This window comes from Lampris incognitus, chromosome 18, assembly GCF_029633865.1.
Source record: "Lampris incognitus isolate fLamInc1 chromosome 18, fLamInc1.hap2, whole genome shotgun sequence".
In the NCBI taxonomy this organism is placed as follows: domain Eukaryota; kingdom Metazoa; phylum Chordata; class Actinopteri; order Lampriformes; family Lampridae; genus Lampris; species Lampris incognitus.
The window spans coordinates 22962126-22982317 of record NC_079228.1 but is presented as its reverse complement, the minus strand read 5'-3'; the positions used below and the strand labels follow the sequence as shown (position 1 = coordinate 22982317).

General features: G+C 41.2%; 1 protein-coding gene across 1 annotated transcript; it reads left to right on the top strand.

Moving 5' to 3' along the window:
* Window positions 1–6220: 6220 nt before the first annotated feature.
* On the top strand, window positions 6221–20079 carry mapk15 (mitogen-activated protein kinase 15). Its single transcript, XM_056298694.1, has 14 exons — window positions 6221–6289; window positions 7303–7401; window positions 8377–8406; window positions 11056–11146; window positions 12229–12359; window positions 13053–13216; window positions 13448–13587; window positions 13727–13784; window positions 13994–14131; window positions 14675–14780; window positions 18179–18557; window positions 18698–18807; window positions 19038–19190; window positions 19592–20079. The coding sequence occupies exons 1-14, from the start codon at window positions 6221–6223 to the stop codon at window positions 19784–19786; spliced, it is 1863 nt and encodes a 620-aa protein (XP_056154669.1). The 3' UTR covers window positions 19787–20079.
* The last annotated feature ends 113 nt before the right edge of the window (window positions 20080–20192 follow it).

Below are 20192 nucleotides of genomic sequence, written 5' to 3'. Positions count from 1 at the left end.
TTAAGTAGGGTGAATTCTTAGCAGCTCTCCATATGGAGGACCGGAAACGGTGAGACTTTTTTTACATGTCAAGTACAACGAAACAAGGTGCATTTTCATGTCCTATTCATCAAAAATCTTCTGCCTCAGATTGAGCAAGACTAAAACCAAATGCAAAAATAACAAAGAAATAAAACTAAAATAAAATACATAAATGATAGTAAGAACAAAAACAGGGCTATCTCAAATTAACTTAAACATCTAGTAGAAGAAAACAACTTTATTTTGTCATTGTACAGGTTACAATGAATTTGAATTTACAATGAATTCATACTCTATGAATTGTATTTACATACAATTCAGATGTATGTAAATACAATTCATAAATAAAATGCAAAGCTGCATTTTAACCCATCCTATTGTATAGGAGCAGTGTGCAGCTGCAGCGCCCGGGGACCAACACCAGCTCTTCTTTCCATTGCCTTGGTCAGGGGCACAGACAGGAGTGTATGTCTTTTTGATGGTGGGAGGAAACCGGAGCGCCCGGAGGAAACCCACACAGAATATGCGAACTCCACACAGAAAGGACCTGGGAACTCAGGATGGCCTGGGGTTCGAACCCAGGACCTTCTTGCTGTGAGGCAACAATGCTAATCACTGGGGCACCGTGCCACCCAATGAAATAGTAATGAAAACAAGACCGTTCTTGTCTTTAAATAGTTTCAGTGACTTACTCAAGAGTTTTAACTCATTTTTCCAATGGTCCAAAATGGGTTTATGTATAAAAAAATGTCCCAACTATATTGAAAGTTCAAGTTCCTGTTTTCAACAAAAACACCAAACTTGACTGCCTTCATTATCAAGGGTGACAACTCAATCTCCTTTGACTGTAGCCAGCACATTGCATCACTCCAGAAAAACAGCACTGATTCACAATGGGAAAACACGTTTCAAACTTCCAATTTCCCTTGCGCAAAATACAGTTATTCATATCAACTGTATTTTGTGCAAGGGAAATTGTTTAGATTTCTCTTGCACAAATTTTTGCTTTCTCCTTCTTAAGATTGAGATCTTAATAATTACAAAAAAAATTATGATCTCAATCTTAATAATTCCCTTTTTTGGGTAAATCTCACTTGACATTTTGAAGTTTACCTCTATGACCTGAGGATGAAGCGGAAATGAAATATCTTTTTCTTATTTTCTTAACCCCTTCAACTCCAAATTCCCCAAGAACATATATTTCCTCTTGCTGAGTCTGTTGGTACATTTGCCTGTGAAAATCATGTTTCCCAAACTTGTTATATTTTTTAACGGAGGGTTTGTTGGTTTCCTCCCACAGTCCAAAGACATGTCAGTCAGGTGAATTGGCCATACTACATAGTCCCTAGATATGTGTGTGTGTGTGTGTGTGTGCCCTATGATGGACTGGCAGCCTGTCTCCCCTCCTGCCACCCAATGACTGCTGGGATAGGCTGCAGCATCCCACAACCCCGGTTGGGATAAGTGGCTCAGATAATGGATGGATGGATGGATGGTACATTTACTGTTAAAAAAGGCTATCCCTTTGATGCAAGCTGTCTCAACCCAGGAGAGACCTTAGAGTAAGGAATGTCTTCTTTAACCATTGATCTCAGAGATTGGCACGACTTTAATCATTCTATCATAGTTCTTGAAGGCAAGATGAAATGAAAATGCCTTTTTAACCCTTTTATTATATCACATCTCTGGTCATATTGTACATCTACAACGATATGTGCCAAAATAATTAAAAAAAAATTTTCAAAATCCAATCGTGTTTTCTTCATGCAAAACAAAATATGACGCATGCTTATGTAGGCTTGAATCAACCAATAATATCTTAACAGCCACCCATCAATAACTTTTATTAGCAAAGTGCTAAGCTAGCAACACGCCCACTTTTCAACTTTCAAATCAAATTTCTCCCCAACGTTATGTCTCGCCTGTCTATCCTGTTTCACCTGCAAACACGCCACGATCTGGAAGTCAAATGCTTTTTTGTTTTTCAAAAAACTTTTCTTTTTTTTTTAACAACAAACAGGTATAAAATTGTCATACAGAGGAGAAAAAAACAACAACAAAAATCTGTACAGACAAGGGGAGTTCAAAGTCCCCTCGTTTTAAGTCCTCTCAGAGTTCATATAAAATGTATTTTCTTTAAACTATCAGAAGTCTTGATAGCTTTTTTGTTTTTCACATTTTCCGTTAAGGTGCCATACTGCTGGAGTTCAACAACAAATCGATGAAAGTAGGGTTTGGAGTCAGACCATTTAGATTTGTGGATGTGGAATTTACAAAGAATAACCAAAAACTGAATTATAAAGGTTGTGGCGAGACACAGTTGAGGGTAGATTCACCAGGGGCTGCTGCTCCTTTAAGGCAGACGTTCAGAGTGCTGATGTAGGCACTGTTCAGAGTTTCCAGGGTGGAGCCATGTTTGCAGCAGCCTAGCGGTTAGCTGGTTGCCACAAGAGATTGGGCTGTATCGGTGTTGTTTTGTGTGGTGAGTAAACGGAATTGACTCGACTCGATCTCTCCATCTCCTCATTCCTGCACTCCCACAAGGTAATATTGCTGTCCAGCCCCTAAAACACAAAATATAACATCACATCAAATACATTAATCAGTACATTAATACCCATATTTCCATTTTTAAAGTCATGCATATCAATCCAAAATAACTTTTAGTGGGCACAGTGAAAAAACAAATTAAGACATGAAAATCCAAAAAGGCCGTTGGTTTGACTCCCTTGAGGGAGTTTGTATCTTGCCTCACCGTATGGTGCCATCTTGTGGAAACTGTGTAACAGTGCAATAGAGAGGCCTGCACGCGGAAATTGGGGACCATCAAAATGCATGACTTCAGAGGTTCCTAAATTATTTCAAACAAAATCTTGTCCTCAAAGCAAATGTGCACAATGTCACTTTTCCACTTTTATCGATTGATTTTCTTACTTTCTAAAACATTTGTGAGCGAGCAAAAACCATAGGGGTTACCATTTCTGACAAACGCAAAGGCCATTAAAATGTGGACTCCTACGATGTCGGTAAAAAACTTGGGCCTCAGTTAAACTGAACTGATCATAGGCCACACTTAAACACTGTTTTCCCCATTTTACCCCCCCCCCCACACACACACACACACAGGTAAGAATCCCAGGTTGATACCCTGTTGAAACAAATTAACCAACACCATCCAGATGTGATGACTGCTGGTAACTTCTCATTTTCGTTGTAATAATAATAATATTAATAATAATAATAAAAACTTTTAATAAACATTCCAGCTGAAAAGAAATCCTGATTTACAATTTCACACTTGGTTTTTTCAACAATGAAAACAGCGACCATAACGCCACAACACCCGCAAACAAAAGCAATGCAACATTATGACTACTACTATAACTATCACTATGAAGACTGAAACTATTACTCCTAACACTACTACTGATATTATTATCACATTACTAACACTATTACTAAAGGTACTGCTGGTAGCTACCCCTCCTACTTTCATGGCCAGCAAAAAATAAAGAAGCTCTTGGGCTTCTTGTCCATCTTCTTTTGCTCTTTCTCCTTCTTAGCCAGCTTCACGGATTATGTTGCCATAGTAACTGACTCAGAGATAAACTGAACTGGCTTTGTGAAACCAAAAACCCAGTGTTTCCTTCAACTCTGAGTCTTCACTCACTAAACCCGCTTTCTGACACAGGGCCCAGGCTTTATTGAGCCTATATGCAACCGCATAGTCTTAATTCTCCTTTCCACATCTCTTTCCAATTCCATCATGAAAGCCACAACACACAACAAACACATCTCCAAACATGACATCCTCCATCTTGTTGTTATTTTTGTTGTTGTTGTTGTTGCTGTTGTTGCTGTATCGATAAATGTTTGTATTCATACACGTTTCGGGCAGCAGGGTGGCCCAGTGGTTAGCACTGTTGCCTCACAGCAAGAAGGTCTTGGGTTCAAACCCCAGGTCATCCCAGGTCCTTTCTGTGTGGAGTTTGCATGTTCTCCCCGTGTCTGAGTGGGTTTCCTCCAGGTGCTCCTGTCTGTGCCCCTGACCGAGACAATGGAAAGAAGAACTGGAGTTGGTCTCCAGGTGCTGCAGCTGCCCACTGCTCCTATACAATAGCATGGGTTAAATGCAGAGAACAAATTTCATTGTAACTGTACAATGACAAAATAAAGTGGCTTTCTTTCTTCTTCTTCTTTCTTTTGACATTGATATACTAACCGCCAGCTTGCGCCACTTCAGTGTTCCTGGCGGTGTGAATCCAAACAGAAAAAAAAGCCATTGAAGGTTGGTAGTTCTCAGGGAACCTCCCCAGTGGGTAGTTCCTCTCAAAAAAAAAAGTCCCCAGAACTGTTTGGTCCAAAAGCGCCTAGTGTGAAATGTTTTGAATTCTCCATAGGGAAGTTTATTGAAAATGTCTCTGGCTACATAAGGCAGTGATGCCACTTAGATATGAGCTGAGTCAAACTTTACTGATTTCGATCATTTTAAAACTTTTGAAAACCATTTTTATTATGTTTCAAATACCTAATTTCGCCATCCTAAGTGGTTTGGTGAAGGGACTGTGGGAATGACTGCGACACATTCATTTCCGTGCTGAATGTGCAAATATGTGAGGGTGTTTCAATTCTTGCTTTTACACCAATGGAATCTTGAGGACAGCTTTAAACAAAAACTGTGACTTGGGGGTTAGTAACTAAAATCGCCCTAAAACTCCGATGGTGGATGACGGTGCAGGCAAAAGGAACTTATTGTATCACTGTCTACAAATATAACAAACCATTTTAGTCTTAATCTAATCGCACTCTCTCTTTTTTTTATATCTCAAATTCACTTTTCACTTGTTAGGAAATCCTTTTTTTTTTTAGGTATCAGAAATTGAATCATAACCATGGGTGGATTACTGAACGGGCCTACCAGTACTGGGCCAAGGGGCCCCTAAACCAGAGCCTCTGCGTGAAGTTGCTGTTATTATATTCGCATTTCTTGCCACATAGTTGAAGGGCTTAGTTATTCATATCAATAACAGAGCCACAAAAGTCTTACTGAAGGAAACTGCAGGTCAAAGTATACGTCTTAGTTATTATGCTGTTGGAGGTACAGGTGAATTTAGTTATTGTGCTGTTGGCTGTAAATCAGTGTACTTGCAGCCAACAGCACAATGTACTTGCAGCCCACACACACACACACATTGTGTGTGTGTGTGGGGGGGCTTTTGCGCGTTTATGCCCAAGGGCCCATTTTCTCATAATCTGCCAATGATCACAACTAGTTTTAATTACAGTCTAACAAGTTCAGATATTGATTTTTGACAGCAAACATTGTAAGCAACACCAGAGGTTCCTATCAAAAACCGACAAGTTAGATTTACAACTCCCTCATTCATTTCAGTGAGAATTGGTATGTTCAACTATTGGGGATATCAGAATCAGGTCAGATCAGCTGTTGATCTCAGAAATTCGTCAATTGTTTACATCAGAAATTATGTTTTTGAGATCAACATCTGGAATAGAATCCTTGGTATAAAAACGTAATTTGTGATATCGACAACTGGCATTTCAGCTATAGCGAAAAGTTGATTTGTGACGTAAAAATGTTAACTGGCCAGAAGGTTAAAGCGCTCCTGTCGCTTTAAGAATGGGAACGGCTGCACAGCGGCGTCTCCGGGACAACGAAGTGTTACTTACGTTCGTCTACTTGCATCCAGCAGCCAGCAGCAGTCTAGGAATTCATCGAAACGCTCACCTCTGTCGACCAACAGCTGCTGCTTAATTATACATATCTATCAAGACAGGTGCGTTGTCATAACTTCAACGGAAATGAACTAACCTACAGGTCCAGCTCCAGCGACAACGTCTGGTCACCGTCCAGCGTAACGCTGCCTCCCAACTTCCACCATCCAACATCGGGACAATAGTTTACCAGCCTTAATCGCGCTTTCACCCATTTATAGTTTTCTTCGTTTTCTTCTTCTTCTTCTTCGTGTATATGTGTTTCGCAGAAATCAAACTCAGGAAGAGATGCAACATTATAGTCCAGGCAGTGTTGTCAGCCTTCAACACTGACCTGGTTTGTGGTGATCAAACTTTCCGTGGTTTCTTCGGGAGATAATCGCGCAAGGTGACATATTTTTCCACTGGTAGATGTATGTTTGTCAAACTTTCCTCAAAAATTAGCCAAAAAATAAAAGTTGAAGGAATGAATGTGTCTGGAATGGAGGAGCACATCACTCTAAAATATGAAATCAAGAAGAGGATTGGAAAAGGGGTGAGTGAATACAAGAACGTTTTTTTAGTAGCTGTTGTAAAAGTCTTAATACATTGCATTGTCATGGTGAATAACATCGACATAAACAGCTTAAACAAACTGTTTGACTGGTGAATGGACCAAAGTAGTCAGTAGTCCCAATATGTGTGTTGCTCGAAATCCCACTCATTGACGATTACATCTTGTTTCCCTTTACCACGTTTTTAGAGGTCCTAATCCTCCCCTATTCCCAAGAAAAATTCCTCAAATACTCCGGACTTTACTTTCTTCAATAAATACCAGTGTTGTGTGCAAGAGGTTTATTTACTTTCTCAGCACAAGCTGTTTTTTCCAGTAGATCAGCTGAACTGTGAGGACAGACGAACCCAAACGTTTTGTTTTGTTTCACAGGTGGCCCAGGAGGCCAAAAGCAGTTTTTTTTCCCATGTTATGTCCACAGAGGCACTTAATTTACCCTTTCGCTGTGTAGACACCATGGACAGATCGCAACTGGAACTGCCATATAGATATGTCATAGTGACTAACTAACCACACCTGAATGCAAGGGAGAGGCCATAGTGACTCATGTTACACAGCTGTTTGCCCGCTAACAGCTGACTATGGTTTTGACAGAAGGGGAGCAGCCTGCTGTGCAGCGATGCCTGGAAGGCGCCATCAGAGTCTTCTGCCTGCAGCGCTGTGATGATTGGCCTTGGAATGTCAAAGTGGTTTTCCACAAGCAAAGACTGCTGCACATTATGCCATGTGTCCACAAGCTATCACTGTGAATTTCATTCACACCTTTTTCGTTGCACTTACCTCTGGCTGTCACCAACATTGGTGTCCCCTCTATTGAATTTCTCATATGTAGCAGGAAGTAGATCAGGCCTTAGAAAAAGAGTGGCCACATTAGGATGGGTGCTCAGTGACGCCAGTTCAGTGCTGTAAAATATCACTGCTCTGACTGAAAATCTGACTGCTCAGGTGTCATTGTCATAACCGTTTTTTTTTCTTGTATTCTCTTTCTGTCCCAGGCATATGGCATCGTATGGAAGGCAGTTGACAGAGAGTCAGGAGAAGTTGTGGCTGTGAAAAAAATCTTTGATGCCTTCAGAAACAGGACAGATGCCCAGGTTTGTATATAGTTGCATTGTTGTGTCTAACTCTAGCTGTTGAAAAAGTTACACGTGTGCCAACTATAAGTGTTAACTTTCCTGCCAATGTCTTGATGCATGCTCAATAATCCAGGTAAGGAAATCACAGAAAGTTGAATCAGCTCATCTAGACACAACGTTTATTCAGAGAGAAACGTTTCATCACTCATCTAAGTGACCTCTTCAGTCTCAACTGACTGCAGGTATCCCCACCCTTATAAACAATACAGTGGCATGACGACCAAAAACAATGATCAATTTCATATGCAAATTGCCATGACAATTAACTAGTTTCAATGGCAATGTGTACTATTCACAGAGGATGTTTATAAGGGGGGGGATACCTGCAGTCAGTTGAGACTGAAGAGGTCACTCAGATGAGTGATGAAACGTTTCTCTCAATAAACATGTCCATGGTGTGGTGGCCCAGTGGTTGGCAGTCTTGCCTCACAGCAAGAAGGTCCTGGGTTCGAATTCCAGGCCATCCCAGGTCCTTTCTGTGTGGGGTTTGCATGTTCTCCCCGGATCTGCGTGGGTTTCCTGCGGGTGCTGTGGTTTCCTCCCACCATCAAAAAGACATGCATGTTAGGGTTAATACTCCTGTCTGTGACCCTGACCAAGGCAATGGAAAGAAAAACTGGAGTTGATCCCCAGGCGCTGCAGCTGCCCACTGCTCCTAAGCCATAGGATGGGTTAAATGCAGAGAACAAATTCATTGTAAGAATACAATTCGTTGTAAGAATACAATGTCGAATAAAGTGGCTTTCTTTCAGATGAACTGATTCAACTTTCTGTGATTTCCTGCCAATGTGCACAAAGTGCCTGAACAAACACTATATAAAGCGCAGTTAGACCAATGATCAAGTAGGATAGAAGGCTTATGTATGCTGGGGTTATTACTTGCCGTTATGTCTTCCTTATAGTACCTAATTGTCTGTTGTGTTCTCTTTGCAGCGAACATTCAGAGAAATTATGTTTCTTCAGGTGAGAATAATCAAGTATTTTGCATCTAATCCACTCTAAACTAAGCATTCAATGAAGGAGACAAAAATACGGAGCAGATTATTGTTATCTCAAATTCATTTTTAATGTCCAGTCACCTTTTTGAATTCTATTTTTCGGCTTACTTTTTCATTTATTTTACCATCTCAAAGGAAGGCAAGATGAAGTTCTTCATCCCAAGTCCCCTCAGATACACAGGCCTCAGATACACAGGCCCTCAGATACACAGGCCTATCTTCAGATGGTGTAACCCAGTACTGGGATTAGGGTGATACCTAATTCTGTTGTAAAGAATTGTTTTGTTTTTGTTCTTAAATATATTCATAAAACTAATTTTCATATGCTAAATAATGCAGGGAATAATCACATTAGGTGCATGAGTGTCATTTCTGGTTGGCACATAATCCTAACCCTAACCCACTGTGGCTGAGAAAGTATCGTTGATCAGAAACTTATTATATTAGGTTTCATCCTCATAAATCTGTCAGTAACATCACTGCTAAGGTATTGACAGTATTGGTTGGAAATATGTGTTAAAGGTAAACTACCAATGGCCTTAGTGCATTAATAAGGACCTCAAATTAGACTGGGGGTGGCACGATGGCGCAGTGGTTAGCGCAGTCACCTCACAGCAAGAAGGTCCTGGGTTCGAGCCCCGGGGTAGTCCAACCTTGGGGTCATCCGGGGTCATCCTCTGTGCGGAGTTTGCATTTTCTCCCCGTGTCTGCATGAGTTTCCTCCGGGGGCTCTGGTCCAAAGACATGCAGGTCAGGTGAATTGACCTTTCGCAAAGTGCCGGCCCCCCCTTAGTTACTGTTGCTGTGCCCATCAAGCTTTTCAGAACCATCCAGGAAGTAGCCGGAAAAACCCAAAACATGAAAGAAGAAATCGGCGCATTCCCAGAGAAAATAAGTGATGTATTTTGGAGTAATTCATCCTTAACATCATCCTGTGAAAGGCAGAAGGGGTTACAGTATGCAGGAGGGATACATTCAGAATATTAAAACTGATTTGTGTGGACTCTGGGCTGCCAGTTGCGACTGTAATTGAGGGTAAGCTTACCGGTCGCAATCAAAGAATGAGAAACTCCATCAACTAATTCTGAAACACATTGTGGACCAATTGTGCTCTTGCACTGTAGTGTAAGTTAAATTTTTCAGCTATTATTGGTATATTTCTAATAATCCATTGTCAACACCATATTATAGTGCTGACTTTGGCCAAGGTACCCCATGGTGTTCTTTTATCCAGGCTTTTTCGGTCGTTCTGTATGGGCTCCTGGGGGTCGGAGGTTCAGCCAGGGACATGCCCCAGGGCTGGGGGAACCGCACCATGATTATTATTTTTTTTTTTTAGCCTTCGGACCAGAACTGGTATTTTCAACAAAATAAGGCAAATGAGATGCCTCTGTGGGCGGGATGACTTTGCCGAACAGCCGGTCCCCACCTGGAGCTCACAGAGGGGGGGAAACGTATAAAATAGGCCGGATATGGGGAGGTCAGACTGGCCAGAGACCATCCCAGGGTCTTTATGCTCTGAAATGAAAGGTGGAACCTAGCTAACCTGTGACTAGCATAACAAAGTTATGTTAGTGGCTAGCTATCATTAGCCATCATTAAATTAGGTATCTGGCCACAGACTAAGCTGGTTACGTTCATTAGGTACATTAGTAATGTTATTTTGGTAGTAATACGTTGATATGTTGATAATGGTAATAATCATTGTGTGGGTAAAAGTAACAGTAATAATACATTAGCTATATTAACTATCGATAATAGCTAGTAGCAAGCTTAGCTTGGAGTAGACAGGTATTTTTGTTGATTTTGCATGGATTAAGCTGGCCATGGGGTCTGTTATACTGCGAAATCCATTGCCGACATTGCACTTCTTGCGTTTTGGATTTTGCGAAGGGAAAGCAAATTACACCCCCTCCAAACTTTTCAGATATCTAGTATCCGATTTGCAGATCCCATAGGCACACCATTTCAGCATTTTGCTGTCTGTTTGAAAGCTTGATGGACCTCCCTCACATAGAAACCGTTGCTAAGGTAGGATTGGACAAGCACCATTCTGGGGCGGTACTTTGCGAAAGGTCAATTGGCCATACTAAATTGGGCCTAGGTGTGTGTGTGTGTGTGGGGGGGGGGCTGTCCAGGGTGTCTCCCTGCCTGCCGCCCAATGACTGCTGGGATAGGTTCCAGCATCCCTGCGACCCTGAAAGCAGACTAAGCGGTTTGGATAATGGATGGATGGATTGAAATCAGACTAGGAATTGGGGGGGGGGAGTATGAATAAATCTCGTAATTTAGTAATTTCGTTCTGTTTGGCTCATATTGTTGCACCTACTGATGTGAGCTTCAGTTGTGCCACTGCTCCCAATCAGCTGTTTGTATCTCCCAGTGAGGCACAAGTACTACCAGTCGTGGGGTTTACAATGCAGAGATGCAAGTATTGAACATTATGTAACTAATCCCAGAACCTTTCTTGCCCAGTGTATACATAACCTTGTTATCTACTGTGGGTCAAAGGTGTGGTTTAAAATGTGTACCTTTGTTTGTGTACACATTCATACGTGTTTTTATGTGTGTCTCTCTGTGGTTTGCCTCACTAAGTCCTATATCCTATGTACAGGAGTTTGGAGATCACGCCAACATTGTTAAGCTTCTAAATGTCGTCAGAGCACAGAATGACAAAGACATTTACCTCATCTTTGAATATATGGGTGAGTAGGCTAAAGTCTTGTACATGTTACATTTATGTACATAATATGAACACTAGCCTTATGTTTTGTCAGAGGATCAATGAAAACACAGCAGACACATAGGTAGGGAAACCTGAAAGGCAAGTTCTGCAAGGTGGGTGTTTACAGCCTGCAAAGGCACAAGCCCAATACTAGAATGATATAATTTGTTTTGCTCAGCCATATCCCTAGCTTAAACAAATACTTGTTATCTCAATGTTGATACCCAATTGCTTTATCACTCATACTATGTATTCATGTGCAGGACTTTTCCTCAGATTACTATTCAAACCAATTGGGCTCTGTAGCTAATGTCAGCGGGTGGCTGAAAATACAACACAGTGAATAATGAAGGCTGGAATGTTACTCAGGATTTTATCTTGGCTGTGTGTGTGTGTGTGTGTGTGTGTGTGTGTGTGTGTGTGTGTGTGTGTGTGTGTGTGTGTGTGTGTGTGTGTGTGTGTGCATGTACATGCATGCATGATATATGTTGGTGTGCATGCATGTGTGTACATGGGTGTATGCATGCTACATGGATATGAGCATTAGCACAGGTTTGTGTACAAAAAGAAAGAGAGGCTGCTCTTCTTGGCTGCCTGGAAAACCTGCTGCTGAGTCCACAGATCGGTCTCCTGTCTCTCTGCAGTCTAATCTAACACTTTGAGCCACTATGGCAACCAGCAGTAGTATCCCTCTCCCTTCACGCCCCCCCCCCATTTTACACACATGCACACACACACACATTTCTGCTTCCCACACATTTGCCTGCTGCAACTCCTGTGCTCCCCTTGAACATCAGTTTTTAGGACAATGCAGTCGTAAGATTATTGTGCAAGGTTATGGATAATCTTGTGTGTTGCCTTGGTCAGCATCAAACTGCTGTACATTTTAGATGAATACAATGAAACTGATTGCGGGTTCTATGTTTGCTATGTGTGAGTTACAGTGCAAAACCTTTCAGTTTGGTTGAATTATATTTCCATTGCTGTCCAAGTAGCATGACATTACTGTAAATTGCAAATTTGAAAATTACTGCAATTTACTTTATGCTCTGATTGGACCAGATACCGACCTGCATGCTGTGATAAAAAAAGGCAACCTATTGAAAGACATTCACAAGCGTTACGTCATGTACCAACTTCTCAAGGCCACCAAATACCTGCACTCAGGAAACGTCATTCACAGAGACCAAAAGGTATGCCAATGATGTTGTCAGGTGCAGAATGTTGAAGGGTCACACACAGAAAGTCATTGACTCAAATATGTTGATGTTTGGGGCACTTGTGTACAAAGAGAAGGATTTTGAAGACTGTAAACCTTAAATTTATATAAACATTACATCATGTCAGTCTTATTGTCATTACGGTTTGGAGACAAAGCAAGAGAGGCAATATTGAGATGGTTTGGACATGTGTGGAGGAGAGATGCTGGGTATATTGGGAGAAGGATGCTGAATATGGAGCTGCCAGGGAAGAGGAAAAGAGGAAGGCCAAAGAGAAGGTTTATGGATGTGGTGAGAGAGGACATACATGTGGGTGGTGTGACAGAGGAAGATGCAGACAGGAAGAGATGGAAACAGATGATCTGCTGTGGCGATCCTTAATGAGAGCAGCCGAAAGTAGTAGTGGTAGTAGTAGTAGTAGTCTTACTGTGATTAAAAGAAACCCAAATAAAGTACCTGTAATATGGCGTTATGATATGGCAGCTAGCTTCCCTGCTCTGAGAGGTATTGTTTTTGCTGCTGTTTGTTTGTCAGGAGATATTTCCCCTATACTTGTCCTGTCCTTTTTATTCTCTGTATTTTTCTGTTTTAATACATGGAAAAAGCCGTGAGATCCAGAAATAAAAGCTGGTGAAAGAATTGTATGCTTGTCTCTGTTGCTCACAGCCCTCCAACATCCTGTTGGACACAGACTGCCTCATCAAGCTGTGTGACTTTGGGTTGGCCCGATCGCTCTATCAGATCCAAGAGGATGCTGGGAACCCGGCGTTGACAGAATATGTGGCGACACGATGGTACCGAGCTCCTGAGATCCTGCTGGGATCCACGAGGTATCACTGTCAGGCGTCTCCTGCATGAGGATCTGTCCCACATCTTGCTGAAAGTCTGTTTCATGCAAACAAAAAATTATCATTCAAAAAAATGATATGGACAGTTGCACGATAATCTTAAACCCTGGCTCACAAATTGATTTAAGCACACTTGTGATCAGTTTGCTGGATTTTCCTTTTAAACCCTGCATGTCTATTGAGTACTGTAAAAGATTGCAATCTTCTCCCTAGGTACACCAAGGGTGTGGATATGTGGAGCATCGGCTGTATCCTGGGAGAGATGCTGCTGGGAAAAGCCCTGTTCCCCGGGACATCCACCATCAACCAAATAGAGAAGATCATGAGTGCCATAACACGCCCTAGCCCGGACGGTGAATCATAAATATCATATGAAATTCATCCAAACTTCTTACGTATATTGTACTGTCAGCAGTAGGGGGGCAGCATTTTCAACTGTCATTGTTGAAATAATACAGCCACAAACTAATGACATATCATTTTATTTTTCAGACATCCGATCCATTAAGTGTGAATACGGTGCATCTGTCATTCAGAAGATGTTTTTGAAGTAAGAAAGAGTCGAGTCCCATTGTAAACCATTTCTTTTTCTGAGCATATGCTCTGTATATTGCTTAATATGAACAACAGGTTGTGCGTGTGTGTACATCTTGTGTGTATTCTTTTTTTACACCGGACTGTAAACTTATAAATCTGCCATGAGTCTTGATATCTTATACGTACATGTTTCCCTGGCTCTCTCTGGCTTTTGATCCTCAGACCCCAGGTGGCGCTTGAGGACCTTCTAGAGCCGTCTGTGCCCTCTGATGCTCTGGACCTGTTGAGACGCCTGCTGGTTTTCAACCCAGACAAGAGGCTGACAGCTGAGCAAGCTCTCCAGCACCCATACGTAGCCAGGTACTACGAGAGGGGAGAGAAGAAATCTGGTATCAATTCATGGCTCCCTATGTTGCAGTGTTGTTTGTGAGGCAATTCTAAAATAGCCTTTATTGAAATCCTACATTACACTTGGACTGCAGCCTGCTGTGGGTTGACTGAAATTTCTCTTCTCTTCTCTTCTCTTGTCTTCTCTTGTCTTCTCTTCTCTTCTCTTCTCTTCTCTTCTCTTCTCTTCTCGTCTCTTCTCTTCTCTTCTCTTCTCCATACTTCTCTTCTCCATACTTCTCTTCTTCTCTATTCTTCTTTTCTACTCCTCTTCACTCTTCTTCTCTACTCTTCTTTTCTTCTCTTTCCCACTCTTCCTCTCTACCCTTCTTTTCTTCTCTTCTTCTCTACCTACCCTTCTCTTCTTTACTCGTCTCTTCTCTTCTCTTTTCTTCTCTACTCTTCTTTTCTCTTCTCTTCTCATTTGAAAGGTTTGAATTGATGCCTCAGTGAAATGAAAGGTGTGTCAAAGGTGTACCATGTTTCAGTCTGTCTCTGTGTTATCTGCCTTTGGAGGTTTCATAACCCAGCCAAGGAGCCTTCTCTCGACTATGATGTGGTGCTGTCAGTCGACGATGACGTTCAGCTGTCGGTGTTTCAGTACCGCAACAAACTTTATGAGGTACAGCCTGAGAAATAGATGGAGCCTGTAACGACTGGCCTATTATGAGGAAGTGTGATTTTACACATTATTATTCATTCAAGTGGAGTATTTAAACTTCTGGATAGTTCTCAAGGTAACCATGTGTTTGTCGAGTCAAGTCAAGTCAATTTTATTTGTATAGCCCAATATCACAAATTACAAATTTGCCTCAGTGGGCTTAACAGCAACACAACATTCTGTCCTTAGACCCTCTCATCGGAAAAGGAACAACTCCCTAAAAAATAAAACCTTTAACAGGGAGAAAAAAATAGGAAGAAACCTTAGGGAGAGCAACAGAGGAGGGCTCTCGCTCCCAAGATGGACAACGTGCAATGGATGTTGTGTTTACACATTTTACAGAATACAACATTGAAAGAGGATAAACAGAATTATAATGGAATTATAATATTTATGAAGAATATGATGCGCAGGATGTCAAGCAGTGTCCAGACGCCACCAGAACAAGTCTAGAACCAAAGCCACGTGACCAGCATCATCATGTAAAAAAAAAAATTATATAGATTTATAAGATATATAAAAAGAAAATATGATGAGGGGAATGCCAGGCAGCGTCAAAGTGGCGACCACCATCACCATGGAGACCTGGGAGGAGAACCAACTCCACGTGCACACAAGGGAGATTCACATAACACCATTCACACACAGAAAAAGAGAAAGGAGAAGACATCATTCAGAGAGAGAGAAAAGACATGTGAGAGAAGAGAGCAGTTTGCAATAGTCATTAGTCAATCAATTAAGTCATCAATTAGTCATAATCTATACGCTATAATCTCGTTGGCAGAACAGTGGTTGGTAAATTCATTGAGACAGAAAACCGACCCGCCATACAGTACAGGTTGTGAAGTACTCAAAGGCAACTGATTGTAAGCGAAGTCAAAAAGAGGAGTTTTAAGTTTGGATTTAAAGGACTCAACAGACTGATTTTCTGGCGGCAGCAGACAGGTTATTCCACAAGAATGGAGCCCGATAGGAAAAGGCCCTGCAACCAGCTGACTTCTTTTTAACTTTGCGTACACACAGGAGCCCTGTATTTTGAGAGCGAAGAGCTCGAGACGGTTTAAGGAGATCAGACAGGTAAGATGGGGCATGCCCATTTAGAATTTTATAAGTCAGCAGAAGCACCTTGTATTCTGATCTAACATGGATAGGAAGCCAATGAAGGGAGGCAAAAATTGTTGTAATATTGTCTTATTTCCTAGATTTAGTTAGGATTCTAGCTGCAGCATTCTGAACCCTCTGAAGACTTTTAGTACTAGAATGTGGTAGACCTGAAAACAGAACATTACAGTAATCAAGTCTGGAGGAAACAAACGCATGTATTAGAGTCTCTGTACAGAAAAGACCAAATTGTATCTGTTACATAAGTGAAAAAAGGCAGTCTTGGTGATTTCTTTAATGTGCTTATCAAAGGAAAGGCTGAGATCAAGCATAACACCAAGATTTTTGGCTGCCACACTTTGTGAAACCACAGAGTTGTCGATTGTTATTGTTACTTGATCAGATTGGTGTCTAAGGGCCAATGACCAGCATCTCGGTTTTATCTGAATTTAAAAGCGGAAAGTTAAGTGACATCCAATTTTTCACAGTAGCCAAGCAGGCCTCTAAATTAGTCATTTGAGTATGATCATCAGCTCTTATAGGCACATACAGCTGAGTATCATCAGCATAGCAATGGAAATGTATTCCATAACTGCGTATAATTTGGCCAAGAGGTGAAATATAAAGAGTGAAACTAGAGGGCCAAGAACTGAGACCTGAGGTACAACATATTTAACGTCAGAGAATTTCGTTATAATATTACTATAGCAGACACAATGTGTTCTTCCAGATAAGTAAGACATAAGCCAAGAGAGAGCTAAGCCAGAGACACCAAAAATTACAATTTAATCTGTCTAATAGTATACAGTGATCAATGGTGTCAAAGGCTGCACTGAGGTCCAGTAGTAGAAGCACAGAAGTGGAATCAGAGTCCATAGCTAGTAAAAGATCGTTCACCACTCTGGTCAGAGCAGTTTCAGTGGAGTGACAGGACATGAAAGCTGATTGAAAAGGTTCATATAGATGGTTTTCTTCTATATGGGTTGAAAGTTGTTGATACACAACTCTCTCTAGTACTTTAGAAAAGAATGGAAGATTAGAGACTGGTTGATAGTTATTAAGAGACCCTGGATTGAGGTGCGGTTTTTTTAAGTAGAGGTTTAACCACAGCTGTCGTAAAACTGCTGGGAACAATGCCAGTAGTAAGTGATAAATAAAAAATGTCTAGCATTGCAGGTCCTAGAAAAGGCCAGAGGTTTTTTAAAAAGTTTTGCTGGCAAGGGGTCAAGTAGGCAAACAGTTGGTTTAGAAGCTGACACAAATTTAGTCAAAGTATGAAGCGAGATAGTCGCAAAAGCTGTAATAACTGGGACTGTCAGTGACTCATTGTATAGATATGAATTTAGTAAGACAGGATCTGCAGGAGTAGATGGAGTTGAAGAACTAATTTTGTTTAAGATTTCATCAACCTTATTGCATAAAAAATCTAGAAATTCATGGGCTGTGAATGGCAAGCAGCTAATAGATGGCTGCTTTTTAGTAAGTTTAGATACAGTGTCAAAGAGAAATCTGGGTTATGTTTATTAATATTGATTAAGTGAGAGCGATACGCTGTTTTTGCAGCAGATAAAGCACGTTTGTATTTCAATAAACACTCATGCCATGATAGGTAAAAAACTTCCAATTTTGATTTTCGCCATTTACGTTCCAGTCTCCTGCAGGCCCGCTTAAGAGCATGTGTCTCATCATTAAACCAGGGTGTAGGCCTCTTTAGTCATCTAGCTGTGGTAATTGTCCTTGAAAAAGCACTGCACAATGGAAGGGCTATGTGTAGTATTTCAGTTTTCCCAAAGCATAATATGACTAGAAAATATCAGTAGAAGTTGTGATTGAAACAATGTAAATGACTTGAAGACCCCCCCCCCATTTCTGCGCCCTCAAAAGTACTTGGCTCACACTCCATAGCAAATTATGCAATGTGTGTGTGTGTCCTTAGCAAATTATGCAATGATCTGAGATTTTTTTGAAGGGCGTTAGAAAATGGCAGATGGCAACAAACATGCTATCTGCTTCCTTTTTATATGAATTTGCTTGTCTACCTTGCTTGAGGAGGGGCTGAACCGTGTGTCTGACTTGATTTTTTTTTTCTTTTTTTTTTGTTATTCACATCGCTGCATGATAGAAGTTGGCACTAAGGTAGAAATTACATATAGCCCCTTTAATTCATAGTATGTATATCATTGCTAATACTAACGTACTCCATGTTAGTGTATATTAAACCCATTAAATCTTCTTTTTCTTACCTGTAAAAAAAAAAGATGATGCTAGAGAAAAGAACCAATCAGAAGATGCCAAGACTGATTCACCCAAAGCAAAGAGAGAGATCTGGTTCTGAGTCAGCAGATTCTGGACCTCGGTCAGCACATGAGAATGGGGACTGCATCAATGGTGAGGACAAACCCAAGGAGAAGGAAAAAGGAGAAAAGGACCCATTCATAGTCAACGGAGACCTTGATGATCATGATGGAAAAATGCAAAAGGAGAGGGCCGACAAGACGAACCATCTGCCTACACGAACAATCATTACCAATGTTGGGCTAGTGAATGTACCCGTCCAGCCCACTGTGGAGAAGATGAGTCCAGCAATTAGCCTAGTAATGGGGAAACTCACATATAACCCAATTACACATGCTCCAAGTATGTATTACTTGCACATCAGTTGCATAATAGTTACAAAACCAAAAACTTATTTTGCAGTCACAGTGCATTTTTGTATAAATCTCACACATTAACACACTTGCACACTCTGTCCTGTAAACTATCCTCTTCCTCATTAGATGGTTTTGTCAGGAGTCCCGGTGGCACTCCTCACCGTCAAGGCAAGAAACCAGTGCAACAGACTACCAATGAAAGTGTCTCAGCAACAGAGGTCGCCAGCGTCAATACAGTAAGCTGCCAAGCTCAATCAGCTTGACCAGTCACTTTTTACTTGTTTAGATATATATCTCTCTTGCTATGATTTAACGTTAATCTGATTGTTTCCCCATTCGTTTGTCTTCTCTTTATTTTACATAATGCTTTGCTCACTTGCACTTTCATTGCTTCCCACCATGGAAATTCGACTCAACCACTATGTTTTTATTTCACTTTTCACTATCTTTCCCCTCCCCCCTTTAGTCCACAGAACAGATCCTACAGTGTGGTCGGTCAGCCCCTGCGGCCCATACCCGGTCTTTGCCAACATCCCTCACACAGGCCCAGAGCAACCCGCTGGTCTGTAGAGACGAGTCACCTGTGTCTTCAGTGATATGTATCACCTCTGCACACCTGGTAAGGCTACTGTTCACTGTGACATTTACAGTCACACCTCGAGTAAAGTATTCGGTCATCATTCAACACTGGTGTGACTCACATGCTTTGAAAAAGTAATCGATTGAAGTGTAGCAATGTTTTATTTGGGTCTGCAGACTGCAATCAATGTGATCAACTTGTAAGAGTCTTCTGGCTTGCAAAGCCAGTTTCTTATAGCATGGTCGTTGGGGCTATCAACATGTAAATGCAATGACAGGCATGCCACATCTATTCATGTTGACACTGCATTGCTTTGAGCTTAGAGTGCAAATTATGTTCCTGCCTCACAAACAAAAAATAAGAATCTCTCGTATATCTTGTTCTTTGTTCTCACTAGATAGTTCTTCTCAACAACACTTTTAATGTTTCTTCCTTTCCAGAACCAGTGCTCCCACTCTCAGGTTCGTGACACACACCCCCCTCCCCGGTTCAGCAAGAAAGTCTTCCAGAGTAGCTCTAATGTGTCAGCCGCAGGAGACCCAAAAGCCAAACTGGGCAGCTATTCCCAAGCCTATGGCACCATCAATAAGACTCAGTTGGACAATCTGCTGCGACGACACTGTTATAAGAACTAAACCAGAGGAGCGGAGCTAGCTAGATAAGCGTAATGTTTGTATCGGCCCTAACTAGTGCAGAGTTATTTGCCTTCACTCGGTACACATATGCTGGGTTGGAAGAAAACTTGTGAAGAAAAGGGGAAGATGAAAATCATGCTCTGTGCAATAAAGACAGACTACCGTTGTATACTTTGTAATTATACCCATGGAGACAGAGATCTGCCCACTGTCTATGACAGTGAATGCATATTTGTAATATTTAGTGTGACTTGATTGAACCTTAATTTAAATTTAGCTAAAAATGTATGACAATAAATAAAGATGGTTCAGTTTTTCAACATTTTTTACCCTCACTCACGTTTTTCGTGGTGAAGTCGTTGCCTACTGCCAAAACTACAGTCCTTTACATGGACATGTAAAAAGG

What these genes read in the sequence shown, in the direction of transcription:
- mapk15 (XM_056298694.1), top strand. Translation starts at nt 6,221, where the DNA reads ATGAATGTGTCTGGAATGGAGGAGCACATCACTCTAAAATATGAAATC. An exon ending in TCATTCACAGAGACCAAAAG is followed by an intron (nt 12,360 to 13,052) that starts GTATGCCAATGA and finishes TGTTGCTCACAG; the next exon opens with CCCTCCAACATCCTGTTGGA. An exon ending in CCCAATTACACATGCTCCAA is followed by an intron (nt 18,558 to 18,697) that starts GTATGTATTACT and finishes CTTCCTCATTAG; the next exon opens with ATGGTTTTGTCAGGAGTCCC.